The following is a 19,981-nucleotide window of genomic DNA, read 5'->3' on the forward strand; positions in this document are numbered from 1 at the left end:
TTCCAACCATTCACTCAGCATTTTTGTACCAGGGATTCATTGCCTAGAAACTGCATTTCTGGGACCTCCCTCTGAGCGACTGTAACCGGCATGGGGAAACTAGGAGAAGAACCGGGATCAGTTCCTTCTGTGCTCGGTCTTCAGGGCACGGCGCTGAGCCTGGGGCATCGTTAGGTTTGCTGCCAGGGCCCCCATGTCATGGGTGGTTGTGGCCTCACAGCTTGGCACAGAAGGAGGAGACAGACGGGGCAGGACAGCTTGCTATTCAGTGCTAAACCTCTGTCGAATGTGCTGTGAGCACATTCATCGCATCTCATTAGAGAGCCAGCCCCTCAGGCCATATAATGATGACAGGTCCATCTGAGCCAGCGCCATGGGGGCTATCTGTGGTCACTCCAGCTGTTCCCAGTACATCCAAAAGCAAATTTTTGGACAGCGTTTTGGGTAGCTGACATCTGAAATTACCCTGAAATAATTCAGGCAGCCATGCCTCAGTTATTTTGAAGCCCAGGCGCAGACTCCATTGGCTTGATTGCTGTGATGACTGCTCTCACCCCCGCATAGCTGTACTTGAGCTCTGAGGCCCGTAGCCAGGGGATGTGGCAGGCAGGCTTTGATGCCAGCGTGTCACCGTATGGCACGCGGTAGATGTCTGCTTCCCTGCCCAATGCCGGGAGGAGGCTCAGGCTGGGCCTGCTTCCTTTGGAGCAGGAGCCACGTCCCTCCTGCGTCATCACTGTCTCTGTGCGCAGGGGTCTGCGTTATCCCAGCCTCTGAGCTCCTTCCTGCTTGATGCGTGCTGTACTCCGGGGAAGGTTTCTGGGCAGGGCGTGTGCATATGGGCTCTGTGCATACTAGCAGAGGCTTTGCCTGGGATGTGCTCCAAGAATGCTGTTGCTTTTCCGTGTTTCCCTAACTCCTGCACGTGCTTACGCCATACTCTAAGCATAGAGCCATCAGCAGTATTTCCTTCTCTTACACGACCATGCACACATGCACAGGCACGCACTTTCCTCCTGTCCTGGGAAGCTGCCTGCCTGTCATTCAGATTGCACCTGTCTTTCTGACTCTATGCAGTGACTCCCGGGATGAAGATTTATATTGACCCCTTCACCTACGAGGATCCCAATGAGGCCGTCAGGGAATTTGCAAAGGAGATTGACATCTCTTGTGTCAAAATTGAGCAAGTGATCGGAGCAGGTAGGCTGGGCAGTGATGGGCAAGGCAGCCAGACCCAGCGGCTGGGAGAGAGCTTACTGGGGATCCAGCCTCACTTGTCCCAGTGGAACTGGGAATGTGCTGTTCCCAGTAAAAGAGGGTTGGGGCAGTCCAGGTGTGTCCCACTGTGCAAAAGCCTTGAGCTCAGAAGCAAGCCATGCATATCTGCAGAGACTGGACCCTTTGTGAGCAGCACTGTCCTGGAGTATAGGGTCACCTTGCAGCCAACCACCCCGGGTCACGAGGGCAGGAGGGACTAATTCAGAGGGACAACGTTTAGTGCCCTTCAGCTGAAAGAATGAGGCTTGTGGCACAAAACAGAGGTGCTCCTTTGTTTTAGCCCCCCGTCTAAAAATATCTGGCAGGCAGGACATTGCGGAGGCATGCGTAGGACCACAGCACATGGGTGGGCAGGGGCTGGTGGGGCATGGGTGCGGTGTGCTGTGCATGGGGTCGTACTGTGCCTAACTGCAGGGTGTCTGGGTGGTGGGGCTTGCATGGTGTGTTACGAGTGGTTGTAGCTCGATGTCTGGGTGGGAGAGCTGAGAACGCGGGAGCCGAGTCGTCCATGCCCTGCTCTCTCTCCTGTGCCCAGGGGAGTTCGGGGAGGTGTGCAGTGGGCACCTCAAGCTGCCTGGCAAGAGAGAGATCTTCGTGGCCATCAAGACGCTGAAATCAGGGTACACAGAGAAGCAGAGACGGGACTTCCTGAGTGAAGCCAGCATCATGGGGCAGTTCGACCACCCCAACGTCATCCACCTGGAAGGGGTGGTTACCAAGAGCGCCCCTGTCATGATCATCACCGAGTTCATGGAGAATGGCTCGCTGGACTCCTTCCTGCGGGTACGAGGTGCAAGGAGAGTACAGCAGTGGATGGGGTGCTGGCACTGGGGGGAAATGGGGCAGGGCCCGGCCCTTAGTGCCCCCCTCTCCTTGTGGCAGGCATTCATTCTGCATCCTGGGATAAGCTCCCATGTCCTTCGGATGGCTTTGCTTCAGAGATATGCATGTATGCATGCATAGAAGGGGCACACTCTTCTCCTCACTGTCACACACAAACACGCTGAACAGGTGCTGTTAACACGCATAGTGCGTGCAGAATTGATGCTCAGGGTGCATTCACTTATACACAGTACCTAGTCCATATGCACTGGGCCAGATTTTCAAGGCTCAGGGCTCATATTGAGTGTGGAGACATCAGCAGCATCTACTGCAGTGCCCAGGCAGGCAGCTCCCCTGGACACAGTACCTCTGCACTTGGGGCTTTAATCATATTTTACCCTGTATGGATTCATACTCTGGTAAACGCCGATGCACCTGCTGCACGAATGCATGTCTCAGGGCACAGAGAGCTGTTGCTCAGCTGCAACCTGAGGTTAAACCTGACCTCGAGCAAACATTTGAATGTTGTGTACCCTGCAATTTCCAACCTTGCCCACCAGCATGGATCCGTAACACAAGACACAAAGTCAAGTGCAAACACATCCACATACACCTGACCCACCAAAGCGCGCACACAGGTTATGTTGGCAGGCATAACCCTCTCAATATGTATAGTGCATCCCTTGCATGTATGCTACACTGCAAGGCACGCGTGCAGACTAAACGCACTTACACACACACCATCCACACAAGGTGCATGCATACACGCACATGCATACTACACACATAGTATGTACTCATGGACATACGTATATCAACATGTAGGATGAGCACGTATACACTCGCACTGCACGTCCAGGCACATGCTCCCATGGGCCATATGGGCAAGTCACTGGAAGCACTGCCATGTACTTTAATATGCCTCTTCCCCTGCCTTTTTCCTGGGGCGTATTGCCAACACATCCCAGTTGAGCCTCTCATTTCTCCCCTCCAGCAAAATGACGGGCAGTTCACGGTGATCCAGCTGGTGGGTATGCTGCGAGGCATTGCCGCGGGCATGAAGTACCTGGCGGACATGAACTACGTGCACCGGGACCTGGCGGCACGCAACATCCTCGTCAACAGCAACCTGGTCTGCAAAGTGTCTGACTTCGGCCTGTCGCGCTTCCTGGAGGACGACACCTCGGACCCCACCTACACCAGTGCCCTGGTAAAGCTCCCGTCTCTAGAGGATGCAAGGGAAGAGGGTCACAGAGGGTGAGAGGGAGAAGGAGGAGCCCTGTGAGCCCTGCTAGAGACCCCTCACCCTGTTACTGAGCCCCTGAGCCATCTCTTTGCCTTCAGCAGAAGTGTGCACATCAGGGTCCCCCAGGCTGGGAAAGGGCAATGGGCTCTGACTTAAGAGGCCACTAATATGAGAGCAAAGCTTGGCCCTGGGAAGAGCCTCTCATAATGGGGAAGGGCTCTGCCCCTTCTGAACCCATGTCAGGAGGAGGAGAAACCCACCGGTTCACATAGGTGTACGCCCACCTCCACACAAGCACACACACATCTACTAATTGGGCTCACATATACAGGCCCCTGCTCCACATTACACATACTACACAATTCGCTTGTGAATCGCACAATAAATTTAGACTAGCCACACATGCATTGTAATTACCACACAGTTAATGGTGCAATAAAGGTAGACCAGCTGCATGCAAAGTAACAATCACACCGTAAAAAAGACTGTCCAGCTGTAAAAAGAGCCAACCAGCTACAAAGTTAGTGCTTGAAGAAGTATAACAGCTCTGTCGCTGGTTTCTATATGGGTTTAATTTGCACGTGTAGCGGGGCCCATACTCACACACTCCCACACATGCATATTTACTTATTTATATCTTTACTTATATAAGGATATACCCTGACATGCACCTGCTAATGCAGTACACTCGCACTTAGGCATCCTCATGTACATGCACATACACACGACCATACATGCTCGCACACACACACACACCCTTTGATAAGGATCTTGCAATGGAGACATTGCATTATATTAGTCAGAACAGACCCCCAGTGCACACAGGGTATTAATTGTGGTGAGGCCAATTTGTGCACAGATACCTGCGTGACAGAAATCCCAGTATAACAGATGCCAGTGCCACAGCTCTTATTACCACGATGGCACCACTCATCTTTGCACTAGGGTTGTCCATCTTCTGTCCCCATTGTCTAGGAGGCAGCGGTCCTTAAATTGCATCGCTGCCTGTGCCTAATGCCCTATAATGACAGACAGCTGTATGAAACTTAGTATTGATGAGAAACCCTACTATAAATAAGCCATGACCTCGTAAGGAGAGATTGAAAGCAACACGGAGAAAAACAGTGACAGCAGAAGATTGCAATTCTCACTACACTACCCACAAACAAGAGATAAGCCGCGTGCAGAGGTAACATAATGTTGATCCCGCACGTTGCTGTGGTCTCAGTGCCTGTCTCAGGCTACAGCACGTTTCAGAGAATTCAGGGCAACCGTCTCATGAATAATTAAAACTTCGCTGCATTGTCAGAGCCGATGCACAGTGTGGTTGGCATCGCAGATGTTTGCTCTCTTCCTTGATAATTTATAGTGTTAGAGTGATCCTGTAGCCATGATGGCCTAGGAATCATGCAAGAGGCAAGGGTCCCTTTGGGCGAGCTCTTCTATTAGACCCACTGCGTTGGCGGGGTAGGGTTCGATGAGCTTTCGAATGTGAGACATTGTTCCAGTCAGAGGAAAAGAGCCACTGTGCCCAGCGCTGCCCGAAGATGGGCGAATAGCCCTCGTTTGGTGTGCAGCGCGCACAGATGGGGAACGTGGTTCCTCACGGCACTAGGACCTGCAGTTTAAGATCCTCCTGAGTTACCGTCGGAGTGGAAAGCCTTTCACCATTTTCATACGATAGGCATACCTCTGACTTTTTTCCCCAGATACAGGGCAGAAATACTTCTTTAACACTTCTAATTTTTTTGCATTATTATTGCCATTTCCATCTACTGAGGATCCCATCCTATTGGTAGGTCTCCTTTTCTTCCTAATAAATGAATGCATTGTCCTTAACTCTGCTGAAGAGAGACTTCTTTGCTGTTGCTTCACATAGCAATTTCCTAGAGTGCCTAGCTTCTGGCTTATATTTATTTCTAGCAAGTTCCCCCTTTTTACATTTGTAATTTATATTTGTAATTTAGCTTTTTATACCCGCTCTCGCTTCCCTTATGAATCAGATTAGGTATTAGCCACCATAGTCCTCCTTCCTGATAGTGACACTGTATTTTTAGGCAGCTACCAAAATATTCTTTAATATTTCCCAACTGCCACTTCCCTTCTTTTTTTTTCCAGCTCATCTGGTTCATAACCATTTTCAGGTTGATGAAATTGGCCCTTTTAACACACCAGTTGTACATATACTGCTACTTTGGAATTTGTTCTGTTTGCACATAAAAAAGTGCAATCAAGTCATGATCCTTTACATCGAAGCAACCGCTAATTTTAGTTCTGGGATCAATGTCTCGCTAGCAGACAGGACAAGGGCTAACACCGAATCCTCCCCTGATGGGTGCTATGCTGTTTCGGTTAGGGAATTATCATTTATCATGTTTAGAAATTCTGGAGACGTTTTAGCCCTTCTCAAGGGAGTATTGGCTGGTGTGAGAGTTTGTGTAAGTGTGAATGTATTTACATGCGTGTGTGCATTTGCATGTGAAAGAAGGTATCCAGGTTGTAGCCATATTGATCGAGAGGCAAAGGCAATCAGGACTCATAGTAGAGACGATATCTTTTATTAGACCAACTAGGTTTTTGCAAAAAATGTCTTTAATTACAAACTTTTGGGCACAAACACCCTTTATCGGGCATGCCTGATGAAGGGTGTTTGTGCCCAAAAGCTTGCAATTAAAGAATTTTTTTTGCAAAAATGTTGTTGGTCTAATAAAAGATATCGTGTCTACTATGAGTCCTGATTGCCATGTGCAAGACTGCATTCACGAGTGTATATATAGGTGTGAATGAGTGAAGAAATGCTGGAATACTTGTAATCTCATAGCTCAAAAATTTTGCCAGGGTTTTTGGAAGCAAATGAGCTGGACACTCAACTTTCTCTCTCCTTTTCTTTCACTGGTCTCTCTCTTCCTGTCCTGCAGGGTGGGAAGATCCCAATACGGTGGACGGCACCTGAAGCCATTCAGTACAGGAAATTCACATCAGCCAGCGACGTGTGGAGCTACGGCATAGTCATGTGGGAGGTGATGTCGTACGGCGAGCGGCCCTACTGGGATATGACCAATCAGGACGTAAGTTAGCAGGAGATCCCAGGGCTCCTGCCAGCGGGGGGAGGATAAATCAGCTGGAAATCAGGAACAAGCTAAAGATCCCTAAACTGCCTGCGTGGTCACAGCTCTGCTCCATATGCAGCAGACTAAGAGAGATCTTCAGGGCAAAACCCTTGCTGGCCCGCTCCTCCTGGCAGTCCTCGGGAGGACAATCTGATTGCACTGAACTTGTCATTGCCTCTTTTTCTGCAGGTGATAAATGCTATAGAGCAGGATTACCGGCTCCCCCCTCCCATGGACTGCCCCAATGCCTTGCACCAGCTAATGCTCGACTGCTGGCAGAAGGACCGGAACCATAGGCCGAAATTCGGGCAGATTGTCAACACGTTAGACAAGATGATCCGAAACCCCAACAGCCTGAAAGCCATAGCCCCCGTCTCCTCCGGGTAGGCACCTCTCCTCTCGCCCTTTCCTTCCCTGCGTGTCCCTTGACTGTTTCCACCAACTCTGTCAAGGATGGGTCCTTTGTGTTCACACCAGAGTGGGAAGTCGAGGTCTCTCGGCTAGGGCTCGTGCAACCGTAGCCCAAATTCCTGTTCTCCCCGGGTGACAGTATCTCCTGTGTCTGCAGCAGACGTTGCTTCCCTTGGCTTGAATCTTTAGCACGTGTCCTCCTCCACGCTCTGAGCCGTGTGTAGTACCAGGGGAAGCAGAAAGAGGTTTCTGCAGATTTCACTTTCTTAAACAGTATTTTTAAGCTCTTCCAGGGAATGGGAACCCCAGGCTTTCTGTACCAACCAATAGTCCCATTAAATGACCTGAGATTTTTGGTGTGGCCATCTGAGTGTAGAGAAGTGATATTTTGAGAAGGAGACACATGCAGTGTCTGGATCCAGCGTACGCTTTGCTACAGGCTTGCAGCCATGCGACACACGGATAAGGCAAAGACTGTGATAAGGGACTTGTTTTGCATGGAGCAGAAGAGCTGGAGGCTGTAAGTGAGCGGCACGCTGTGTTAAAACCTTGCTTTCCTGTCTCGGCATGTGTGCAGGGGGACATGGAGAGACAGGTGGACGCAAGGGTCTGAGATGGAAGAACTGGGGAGGAAACTGAAAAGATGCAGCAAAGGGACAGGTCCTTCCCACTGTTCATGAGGCTTGTACGCTCCATGGAGGAGCACAGGCTTTGGCCTTAATAATGCAGACGTCATGGGGCCAGATTCCCTTTTACTTACTAGTTTTCTAACTGGATGTAAGTGCTTAAGTAGGACTCTGTTCAACCCTGATTCAGTCCCTGAAAATCCATCAGTGCATCTACTTGTGTAATACGCCGTCATCTGACCCTTGATAAGCGCGTGTTATAAAAAAGCAACAAGGAGAAGGCATTAACTAGGTTTTCAAGGCCCCAAGCAGGGTGGAACAGGATTGCACTTCCACACCTAATAGGTGACAGGGCATCTGGCTCTCTGGTTCTTTCCCTTTGAACAAAACAAAGGGATTAAGCCCTGAGATAAGGTGGATCTTAGGAGCTGAGAACAACTGCAGACCTGTAAGATGAATGGTAACTAGTTACAGGTCCCAGAGGGACCATCGAGTGCAGCCTCAGTCCTCTGGCAAGAATATCTGAGAAGGTGTGGAAAAGGCAGGGCAGAATCCGTAGACCTGTGCGGACAGGATGTGGAAGTGGAGCAGGTGGTTGGATGCGGCGCTCAGTGCAGATGCTGCAGACGCTTGCAGAAGGGCGATGAAGGTAGGAGGGTGTGTGGCCGTGAATCCTTTTGGGGGCTATCCTAGCACACATTTTTCTTGCCTTCTTGTGTTGAACTTCTCAGCAAACTTTAGTGATATGCTTCCTCTTTCTCTACCCAAATGAGGTCTGTAATTTTATTTCCATTGTGCAGGTTGGGATGCTGAGAAATAGAGGGGAAGTACTATCTAGAAAGTGCATGGGAGAGCTGGGAGTACCTGATGCCTAATTCTGTTCTCATATTACAAGATAATACTAGATCTGACCTGCTAATTCTAGCAGTATGGAGAGGAAAGGATAACATTTCATCCAGCCCCACAAACTGACTCATCCTGTTGGTCCGTCCTTGGATCAGATCATCCATGCGGAGACAGGGTGTGCATGGCTATGTCCAGAAGCATCCCAGAGCTCCTGGCACTGTCACACCTGGCGGAGTGGGGGAAAACCCCTGCTCATTCTTTGCTTCTGTATTTCAGGATTAACCTCCCTTTACTTGACCGCACAATCCCAGATTACACCAGTTTTAACACGGTGGATGAATGGCTGGATGCCATCAAGATGGGCCAGTACAAGGAGAGCTTCGCCAACGCCGGCTTCACCACCTTCGATGTGGTGTCACAGATGACCATGGAGTAAGTGCCAGGAGCTGTAGTCCCAAAACAGAAGCAAATAGCTCACAAGTTTTATAGCAATTGGCCATTATTAACTTTTATCTTGATATTGTACCCGTCTTACCCATGTGTTATATAGTACTAGTCTGTTGACTTCCCAGAAGCCACTTAATATTTTCCATTCCTGCAAAACTCCCATACTCTGCAGATATTTTCCTCTCTCTTATCTGCAGACTGTCTCTCCACCTTTCTGTTTACCACCCAGAATTCAGGCTGTCTGATTTCTTTAATCCCCCCAGTCAGAGGCAGATTTGAGTGGTGTTCCCCCAAACCCAAAATGTTGCACAGCAGTGCAGGACAGGATGGACCCAGGACATTGTTTCAGGAGGCAAAAGGCAGTTCTGCAGCACAGAGAGGGTACTTCTGGATTCATTGATTCCCCTCAATTAATTATTTATTGTCATTTGGGACTTGTATATCGCATGCAGATCTCTACCTGGAAAAGGCTTTGGAGAGCCCAGAAGAGCTGGTGTTGCTTTGTTCTGTGCCTGAAAATATCCACGTAACAATGAATTTGCATATCCACTGCTTCTCCATGGAGCACTGGCCCTGACTTACAAATCCTACAAGCTAGGCTTAGACACTGCAGTTGCAGGTGTTATAGGAAAACCTGAGAGCAAGGAGGAGAGGTTCAGAGGCAGAAAAATGCATACCCAAGCTCTGGACATAGCAAGCAGCACAACTGCAACAATAAAATAATAATAGTAATAACTAGAATAACAAGAACAGCAACAATAATAGTAGTAATAATAATAATAATAATAGCAAATACAAGCATGAGCACATGCAGATCTCTGAGCTCAGCTGTCGCAGGTACCATGTTAATACCTCTGGTCAGAAGAGCTCTAATGATGCAGTGTTGCATCAGAATTTGCATACTTAGCAAAATCAAAATCAAAATGTGCATATTCATCAAAATAGTACATAAAGGCCATTCAGTTTAGCAGATCCCAAAATCAGCTTTCCAGGGAGGATTCCTCCAGTTTATCCCTCTTAATCCAAAGAGACAGCCCAGGCTTTCTGCAGCCATGGCTATCACAATAAGCACTGACTCTGAGTCAGGAACCCCAGGGCTCCCAGGGTGCATAGCTCCAGGATAATCCATGAAGCTTACTGCCCTACACCTAGAGCCCCATTTTAGTTAGCTAAGAATCATGAATGTTGCCAAAAACAGCTCTTGAAATACCTGCATCCTCCATGAAAACACAATTGCCCTTGGTTAAGGTGGTAGAGAGGCCAAGTAGTGGGGGAGACCCTACAGCTAAGTGGTTAAAGCACTTGCTCAGAAAACTGGAGGGGCACGTCATGTGTGCTTTAATGCACGTTAGCCTATTTTAATGCACATTAAGGTATCACTGAAAAACTGTGCTATTTAGCTAATGCACATTAAAATAGGTTAATGCTTATTAAGCATCACTTAAAAACTGTGCTCTTCAGTTAATGCACAATAAGACAAGCTAATGCACATGTTCCTAGTACCTTCCAAAGGAGGTGCTAGGTTGAATGCGCTTTAACTAAAGCGCATTAATGCATGTGTAGACCCTCCCGAGTGTAGCCCACCCCTTGCCCAGAGGGGTATCGTCCTGACATCCTAGCACAGACCTGTAGCATACGCAGCCGTATCAGTACGTAGCTCTGCTGCACATACTCCTGCTTTGCTTGCTTGAAGAATCTAGGAGAACTAGGCTAGCGAACGACATGGGAGCAGAGACAGCACAAGTCCCCTGAATGGAAGACGCAGTCTGGTTTCATCCGTTTCATTTGAGTTGTTTCAGAGACGATCAGGAGTCCAGACTTGCTCAAGAACTAAGCAGGAGATTGCTTGGCAAACAGCTGGGCTCCGTGTGCAGGGGAGGCTCCTTACTGACCCGCTTTGTGTGTGTGTTTATGCCACAGGGACATTCTGCGAGTTGGGGTCACTTTAGCAGGACATCAGAAGAAAATCCTGAACAGTATCCAGGTGATGCGAGCACAGATGAACCAGATCCAGTCTGTGGAGGTTTGACATTCATGTCCTCACACTCCTCGTCCTCAAGGCCCCGCTCCCCGTTGCCCCTGTATGTCCAGGCTCCAGTTCTTGAGTGTTTTGCATTCACCAGAGACAGGCAGCTGCTCTGAGGATCACGGCAACAGGAAGAAACGCCCTAAATAACAAGGAGTCACCAAGAACTACGAAAATGCAAGCGATGGAAAAAGGGAACAAAAAAAGACAAATATTTTGAAAAAGAAAACTGGAATATTTTTAAATAATAATAAAAGCAATGGCATTCTTGACAAGGGCTCCAAGATCCACAAGAGTCTCCAAAGGGAGACCAAAGAGCAGCTTCTTTCAGTTTCTTCTTGCACAAGGCTGCTCCAGCCAGCCCCAGACACCTCTGGAGTAAAGGGACTTTTTCAAGAAGATGGGGAAAAAAAACCCAGTAAAAGATGTGGGAAGCACTCTTCCTTTCCCGACGTGGGAGGGTGACTTTGGGGATGTCCTGAAGCCAGCAATCCTCCCTGAAAGCCCCCGCGCTGCCCGAGCGACGGGGGAAGGAGAGCTGAGGAGCTCTCTCCATGCAATGGACCGACAGCGTCTCAAAAGCGATGAACTTCAGAGCCGAATTTTTTTTTTAAGCAGATAAAGAGAGCTTAGAGGTCTCTTCCCAGCAGCTGAGGAACCTGGGGCCATCGGGGCTGGGGGCTGGGGAAACCAATCCTTTTTATAGCTGTTTCTTTCTCTCGACACAGAACAGTTTGGCGAGGGACACTTTTTCCGAGTGTCTGCCCGTCCATCCCTCCAACGGCATCATTTTCTCATACATATCATATGCACAAGACTTTTAGTGATGTCCTCACTAGTTGCCAATGACCTTTTCTCAGAAGACTTCCCAAGTACAGTATGTAGTAGTTTTTGATTACAAATGCTGATGTGTACAGTTATTTTTTTTTGGTTGTTGTTGTTTGAAGACTTGTCCTTTTACCTTGTTTGTTAACACCAGTCTGTGGGTTTGGGGTCGGAATATTTTGGTCGGTCGGTCGGTCGGTCGGTTGGGTTTTTTATGAAAAGGAAATGACACTTCCGAGTCTCATCTCTCTCAAGAACTTGAACCTTCTCCCGGTGGAAGGAGAAGTCCAGCTTCCTGACTCGACACTATGCCAGGGGAACAATTTTATATGCATATTTCCTCCTGTTTGCCTGTTATTTTGTAATTTTTCATTGCCTGACAGATGTTCCTAAGTGTTGGGCTTCCAGCTATCCTGCCAAGGGGGAAGAGCAGCCTGGCCTGCTGGGATCTGCTGCTTTAGGGACCTGTGGAAGGGGAGAAGCCGAGAGCCACGCTGACCTACCAGCTGGGACAGACGAGGGGCCGATGCATGGGGCAGTAGTTGCACGCTAGGGACAGCAGCTGGTAGCCAGAGGTGTCCTTGAAATGAGGTTCCTCAACGCTTGGACTCAAGTAAAGGGCCGGTTGTGAAATACCCATTGCGGTAGCTTTGTGGCTGTTCTCTGCGCCCCTCAGACACGTTCTCCCTTCCACGGGGGGGCATAGGTTCGGGGGGCCAGGCTTCATTTTTATCCAGCCACCTTTAGGAGAGTCTTGAATGGTGAATGTGAGCATGCGTCATACCTGCCGGGCCTGCCCGGGACCAACCACAGCAACTGAAGGGTCAGTCAGCGGATCGAGAAGCAACTGCAATAACTGCTTTAGTTACAGGACAAATGACTAGATACCACCGGCCAAGTTGTAGGGGAAAGTATGAGAGAAAAATCTTGGATTTGCTCTTCCAGCTCATCCTCACCCGAATCCTACTGACTAGGCCTGGCCTGCTCCTTGTGGGCATGTTGAGTGTCCTCCTGCGTCTCTAGAGCCTCACTTAGCATTGCCATGTCATGTTTATGGGTACACCTTTTTCAGTGGCACGGGGGCCTTGAAGATATGTTCCCAGGGAACTTAAATTGCTTTATTTCCCCATGGCCAACGCCAAGAGGGAAAAGAATTGGCTGTGGGTAGAATCCTAAGGCTGATTTTTTTAGCCCTTTTTGTAGTGACTGCCTGTAAAACATGGAAAGCCCGGCACAAAATACGTAATATTTTCCTCCTCAGATTAGACCTGGAGACAAAGCACAGTTGAGAGGTTGAGAGACAACGGGCAGTTTCTTCTGACCTCTTTTCTTAGCACTTGTGCTCTCGAACGTGTTTGCTGCACAGCTACGGCAACAGGTGCCTGAATTGCAAAGTCTGCCTGTCCAGGGTCCGCTTGCCCAAAATCCGCAGAGATGCTGGGTGGGTTTTCTTTTATGCAAGGTGTTTCCCTGTTAGGACGCGAGCTAACTTCCAAACATCCACCTGGAATCAATGGGAACCTCTGATTAATCTGACCGTAGACAGTGGGCTAAATTCTGCTCTCAGTGACCTCCGTGTAAATACTGAGCATCTTCCCTGAACTCAGTAGCCTTTCCACAGTGGCACGGACAGCAGAATTTGATCCAGTGTCTGATGACGAAGGGTGAGAAATGAGCAATGGGAGAAGATCGTAGGCTGTGTCAGCTGGAAGCGGGCCGGGAAGTGTCAGCCTGGTTAGCATTTTTCCAAAATACAATCAGCTGAAGCATGCTTTAACTTGCCCAGTGTTTAACCAGCCCAGTTCTTGATTATGGTCTAGGCTTGATTTACAGCAATGGCATACAAGCGACAGTGATGCTGACCTTGTCGGCATCATAGGCATGCTGGGAAACTGGGGGCTGCCATATGTGCTCTATACCCAATAGAAACACAGAGCAACAGAGAGATTGCATCTACAGTGCCTCTCTCTCCCAGTTCAGGTGCCATATTTTAACATGGGCTTGTTTTCAGGGGGCATGTCTACACGTGCATTTACTGCGCAGTAAATAACTGTGCAGTAAGCAGTGTTTACACCGGTGTCTACACATGTGGTCGTTACAGTGCAGTAACGCTATGTGTGGACTGACTTGGGATTAAAGTTAGTCCCAAGTCAGTCCACATAAACAGGGTTACTGCAGCAGTAAGGCATCTACACGTGCCTTACTGCACAGTCACTACTCAGGTGTACATTTGCTACCTGCATCATGCAGGTAGCAAATTTACGCCCAAGATGGCACAAGTCACCATAGTTACTGCACGGTGTGGACGCACATGTGTAGGTGCACACCGGTACTGTGCAGTCATTTTTGGTTAGTGCACAGTAGCCTAAATTACTACACAGTAACGGTGCACGTGTAGATGCGCCCCGTGTCACCCAGAGGTACCATATGAGGCTGCTTGGTGGCAGACCTAGGGGAAGGAGGTCCAGGTCTAGCCTAAGTTTTATCACCACAGGCCACTAGTTATGTATGCAGATGGGAAACGTGTGAACGCAGAGCTGCCTCGGTAGAAAACCAACCAGCAAATTCCTGAGGGGCACCGGGCTGGAAGGGCTTCACACTGCTCTTGTGTTGTCTTTCACAAACAGTCCTGGACTGTCCTCCGCGACCATGCTTCCAGGAACCCAGCAGAAGTGTCCATGCTGCAGGCTTCAGAGCCCGTCCTCTTCAGGCAGGGCCCTGAGGGGAACTTGTGGTCAATTTAATTTGGAGACCCTTTGTCTTAATGCACTCAATCTCCGCACCGGCAGGCTGGCAGGATCCACCTCCACCTACCTGAGCCAACCCACTGTGAAAGGCTTGTTCAGAGCTGGGGTGGCTGGCATCGGGTAGGCCTGTGGCAGCCACCCGCAAGGCAGAGAGAAAGGCATATCCTCATTTCTTCCACTGACCAAAAATCACTTGGTATCAATACAATAAGTGCATGTTTTCGTGTCTGTTAATACCTGGCATCACTGTGACATCTTACTCGGGACTAATGGAGAATTTGACATACGCCAGAAAACAAACCCGTATGTTGTGTGTCTCTCCGGTTCTTCTGGAGAACAGGAGACGCCGCTGTCTGAAGTTCCTTGCCTACCTTTGGCCTGTAAATGCTTCTGGAGCAAGCATCTGTACCTCAGAGAACAGAGTCGCTGCAAAGACTTTAAGATGCTCTATTTCATGGGTGTAAAACTTCACTTGCAATGAAATATTCTTCTTGTGGCAACATTCAGCTTCATACAGAGGGTGGATCGCAAGAGTCACTTTGTAATGCTGACACTGTGACCTAACGTTTTGTGTGCGTGTGTGCGTGCGTGTGTGTGTGTGTGCGCGTGCGTGCATGTGTGCATGCGTGCACACACTTTTATGATTTCACCGTGCTGATTTTATTCAGGTCACTTGGTCCTGGTTTTGCTGCTTTGCCCAGCAAATGAAGCCTAGCTTCCAGACCTGCTGCTCTCCTCCCCTTGTTTCTCACTGTCCATAGTCCGGCTGCCATAACACGTCCCATCAGTAGTGATGTTGTCTGGCAAGAGAACTGAACTGGATTCCCAAAGTGATGTTGAAAATAGCAATAAGTCAGGCGATGCCCAACCCTGAGTGTAAATACTGCAGTTAGGCAGTCAGGATGGGAGACAGCAGCGTGGGAGGTCCTGGGGTAAGGGTAGGAGCATCTCCACTGTTAATAAGTGTGGCCAGCTGTCCCCTCCAGCCCTGTGCAAATGTTAGCAGCCAAGAGCTACTCTGGAATAACAGAAAAATAAACTCAAGAAGCACATGCAAGTACAGCGTGGCCTTGAGAAATAGCTGACCTTCAGCAACAGTGGGGGACACAGATAGGACCTAGTGCTGGGTTCACCCTGCAGAGGTTCTTCTTTATGCCTGCTGTCCCAAAGGTAAGAAACCGGGGCAGATCCTTAGCCTCTTGCAAATGGACATAATCCATCGAAGTCAGAGAGGTTGTGGGAGCAGTGCTACCTTATAGCAGCCAAGGATTTGCTCTGTAGGGCCTGATTCCTGCATAGGCTCGATATCTATATCGTCTCTCGGTCCTGAGCTCTCCCCCAACAACTAGCAACCAGTGACTTGCAGAACTGGTGGACCTCATACAAGGCTTTCCAGGAGCTATGTACATGTTGCCCACAAGGCCATTGATTTTTTAAACAGTGGTGTTAGTTAATTGCTGTGATGTGAATGTCAAGGAGATCATTCCTCTTCTTCCTTGTACTTACTTGATATCAGGCAACCCTGACGTCATTGGACTGGCTTTGAATCGGAGCAGCTGTAAGCAAGAGGATAACTCATAGTCACCAGCCCAAGCAAAGAAGCAGTGATCCCTTTGTCACACACAGTGACGCTCCGTGGAAAAGCCACCAGACAAGGTCACACCAGAGCTGTCATGTCAAGCATGTGCCATTCTAGTCACAACTCTGGTTTGACCTCTCTAGACTGAATAGAGGCAAGGGTTTTTTTGTTCGGCTCTTCTGGGATCTCTTTTATTGGACCAACCATATAGTTGGGAGACGCGTTTCGAGACGTTTGACGAACTTCCGGGCACAAAGGACCCTTCTGCAGGTCTGAGGAAGAAGCAAGGACAGGTCAAGCTAAATAAAAAGAACCATCCTGGGTTACGACGACACTCAACCCCTACTAGCCCGTGAATGCGGAGTATGGCAACAGGAAGGAAATATCAGTCGGGGGCATCCCGGACGTTTGGCACTGACACAGCTGAAGGATGGGAGACGTTTCATCCATGCAAGGTGCCCATCACGAAAAGAAGTGAGCGGGCACTTCACTCCCCACCAACTCCAATGGAAACCCTGTGTGCCTCTGGATCTCCCCCCAAGCGACTTGCCCACAGGATGTCTGTAACAGCCAGAAATGAATCTCCTAACCACTGACCATCCTTCCTCCGGTCTCGGGCTGTCTGGGGCCCGTTCATGAGGTTCTGCTCAGACGCAGGATGTGCCCTTCCTCCCCAAACCAAGCAGGCAGGGATGGGGCACCCGTGGCCTGCCTTGGAAAGAGCGTGTCTTTATGGAAAGAAGAGGTATAGGGAGATCACGGAGAGGGAGAGGGCACTCCTGAGGACAGGGGAGAGTGGGAATTGCTGGTGCTGTCCTGTACATCACCTGGAGCCCTAAAGTAGATCCTGGCGTCCGTGGGGCAGTTCCCTTGTCCTCCGTTACTTATGCTGCAGTCTCTGAATGAGCTTCCGCCTTGATCAGCTGGGAAGGAAGGGGAAGACTGAAGGCAAAGCTGCTGGCAACCAGAACAGCTGCTGGTCCCTGGTGACCATAAACAAGTGACTTCGGGCTCTAAGCTCCCGCGCTGCCTCCAACTTCTGCCAGTGTCCTGGGGCGTCCGTTGCCTCGCTGTCCTGGGTGCCACCGGAGAGGTGAGCAGGTTTTGTGAGGCCCTGAGCGGGAGTCCAGAGCGGATAGAGCTTGTTGTGATCCCAAACACAAAGCAAACAGCCTGGCACAACCACGTCCCCACAGAGAAATGCGCCGTTTGTCCCAGCCTGCGCACCAGATGTTTGTGCCTGTCTTGCAAGCGGCACAAGGAATTGCCCGTGTTTGTGCAGCGGGAAGAGGTTGATCTCGCCCTGGTCCTACATGAGCTGATGCTGCTGCTGTTTCTCCCTACCACCCCTTTTCTTCTGCTCAGCCGCAGCGTGGCCTGGGCAAAGGGCCTAGCTGCGGTGTGGTGCAGCACAGAGCAGGAGAATCCCCCTATGGCTGCCGACGACCCCACTCTGCAGGCCAGATCCAATGGCTCTGTGGACTGGATCTGGCCCACTGACCGGAGGTTGCCAGCCCTTGCCCAAGACCTCAGTTGAATGTCGAGTGAGTTGGCTTGTGTGATACAGACTCCTTTTCAGTCACACCAGAAGTTGTCTCATATTTTTAGTGGGCTTCTGAAAAATGGGAGAGAGTCAAGTTTATTTCCGTGTTTCCAGAAAGGCAGCATTTTGCCCAGAACCCATAAAGGAGAAGCTGTCCTGGCTAATGGCACTTTGTACCCAGAGCCGGTCAGCAAAGCCAAGGGAAATACCTGCTCTTTCCCAGAGACACCCGTTAGTGCAGCAAGACAGCGAGGAAGGGGGATACGGATAAGTATAAGTCTAGCCAGCACAGAAAAGGGTGGTTGAGAGCGCTTCTCTTGCCTGTTAGCATCGTTCCATAGGGGACACAGTAATGCCACCTATAGCACGCGGGGAATTTCCCGTGTCCAGATGGTACCTACCCGTGGTACCTTAACAGAAGAGCTGGTGCTGTTATTTAGGAACGAGGTGGTGTTGGCACGTGAAAGCTTATTTTGCTGGTCTCCCAATTCTCCACTTGACCCTCAATGTGGTTAACAAATGTCTGCGTTGCGTCGCAGTGGCTCATGGCCTCATGAGTGAAACCCTCCTTGGGAGGAAATTTGGGGGGGAATTAGCTGAATCCTTTGACTGCCAAAAGACACATGTTAGTAGTCAGTGCTCCATCCCATGTTGCACTCGACACTTGCCATGTGGGTAACCTTGTTATATGACGGGTCCAAAGGGTGGCCCCCATCCTGGTCTCTTGCTGTATCACCCTGTGCATTGGCTGTGGTCCTGTAGACAACGTAATGCTTTTCATGACAGTATTTGTATTTTTTTAAATGTGAATGGGGAGATAGTGTGCAGGTCCTTGTCTCACAGGGATGCGTGTCTTCCATTCAGATCAGGGTTTCCCCTGGTTTCGTCAGACATCTTTGAGATGTTCTTGAGAAAAATAAATAAATAAATAAAGTGAATCAGATGTATTTATAAGGGAAACAAAAACCTGCTGCTCCAATGCCTTTGTAGGAGTATTTTTAACAAAACATTTTTTCAAAATAAATGTGAATTGTAAAGTTTGAAGCATTTGCTTGTGGTTTGCTTTCCTCACTGTTTCTTCCATCATTTCTCCTTTTGAGTTATGACACTCAGGAGAAACAGCAGCTTAGGATATCACCAACCCGGCCAAGCAGGTTAGCCTGTGTGGTTATTAAATCTTAAAAGATGAACCAGTTGGTGATTGATTAGTCACAGGGGTGAACGATGCAGGAATGGGAAGGATCAGAGCTCTGCTAACTTGGCCAAGAGCTCGAGACAGGCGCTAAGCTGGTGAGCAAGGTCATGTGCACATGCCAGCGGAGCAAACCCAGAGGCTTTTCAAACCATCATCCCAGGGGCTGGGGATGAAGAATTCCTCAGTAAAAAACTACCTTTACAGCCAGAGACTGAAACCCTTTCCCTCCTCCGCACACGCCTTTCATGTGGTCACAGTTTTAGGACTAGCTGGCCATCCTCCACTATGCAAAATGCCCCTTCTGTGGCCCAGTGCAACACGAAGTGGGCATGTTTGGTTGCAAGATGAAGTGCCCGAAATCAAAGGACCTGGAGCAGAAAGAAGTGAAGGACATCGTCTGAGCCGGCCCCTGCAAGCAGGTTCCTGTGGCTTCTGAATGTCGTCTTCTTGGCAGGGTAGATCACGCTCCCCGTGGCAGCTTGGTACAGGCCAGAGGAAATGTATGCCATCCCAGAGAAACCCAAGCCCAGCACACCAAAGAGGGGCTGCAAAGAATGGTCCCAGCTGGTGGAAGCCAAAGACGGAGTAGGAAAGTATCGCACCCACCTTCTCCTTACAGAAGGGGCAGCTCGCTGAACCGCCAGGTCTACAGGTAACAATGGTGTCTAAAGGGTGTAAGGCGGTTTGGTTTCCTGTGGCATTGCTGCCACCAGATTATGCTTCCAGGCCATGGGGCAGGCAGCAAGGGTGCAGGTGCCATAGGGATTAAGAGACCCTCTTGCTGGAGCAGAACAGGGCAGCTGCACTCCGACACAGGCAGTGGGCAAGGGCAGCTACAGGAGAAGCCGCCGCCAGGGAAGCCAGGTGGAGGGATACAGGACTGCAAGGAAGACTTGCGCTAGTGGCATAGCAATAGGGCAGAGCTCGGGGCTGGTAGGAGGAAAGCAAAGGCAGCACAGGTAGGCAAGCGGCAGCCAATGAGAGCAAGCTGTGCACTGCGACTGATTGCCCATTGGTGGGTGGTCAGAGGCACCTGGCCAGAAGGGGTGGAGCTTAGGGGGGATATATAAACCCTGGCTCCTGGGCTACAGCAGGCAGGAGTAGCCCTGATGTCTGGGGAGAGAGGAGCTCCTGCCTGCCCGAGCCATTAAGGAGAGGAAGCAGCGGGCTGGGAAAGGTTCTCCAGAGGCTGGGAGGGAGCCAGCGGAGCAGGATGAGGCCTTTGCACAACACAGAGGGCCAGAGCGGGATTTAAGTGTTTCAGTTGGAAGCAGTTGCTG

General features: G+C 49.8%; 1 protein-coding gene across 4 annotated transcripts in view; it reads left to right on the forward strand.

Moving 5' to 3' along the window:
- The window catches only part of EPHB2 (EPH receptor B2), a 124,111-nt gene extending 105,561 nt beyond the window's left edge, over positions 1–18,550 (forward strand). For all 4 annotated transcript variants that reach the window (XM_059716782.1, XM_059716783.1, XM_059716784.1 and 1 more), the window contains exons 10-16: positions 1,078–1,200; positions 1,814–2,061; positions 3,095–3,310; positions 6,265–6,414; positions 6,646–6,839; positions 8,616–8,771; positions 10,707–18,550. In XM_059716782.1, coding sequence (XP_059572765.1) covers positions 1,078–1,200; positions 1,814–2,061; positions 3,095–3,310; positions 6,265–6,414; positions 6,646–6,839; positions 8,616–8,771; positions 10,707–10,815 — 1,196 coding nt within the window. In that variant the 3' untranslated portion in view covers positions 10,816–18,550. The remainder of the gene's footprint in view (positions 1–1,077; positions 1,201–1,813; positions 2,062–3,094; positions 3,311–6,264; positions 6,415–6,645; positions 6,840–8,615; positions 8,772–10,706) is intronic.
- The last annotated feature ends 1,431 nt before the right edge of the window (positions 18,551–19,981 follow it).

This window comes from Alligator mississippiensis, chromosome 13, assembly GCF_030867095.1.
Source record: "Alligator mississippiensis isolate rAllMis1 chromosome 13, rAllMis1, whole genome shotgun sequence".
Lineage (NCBI taxonomy): Eukaryota > Metazoa > Chordata > Crocodylia > Alligatoridae > Alligator > Alligator mississippiensis.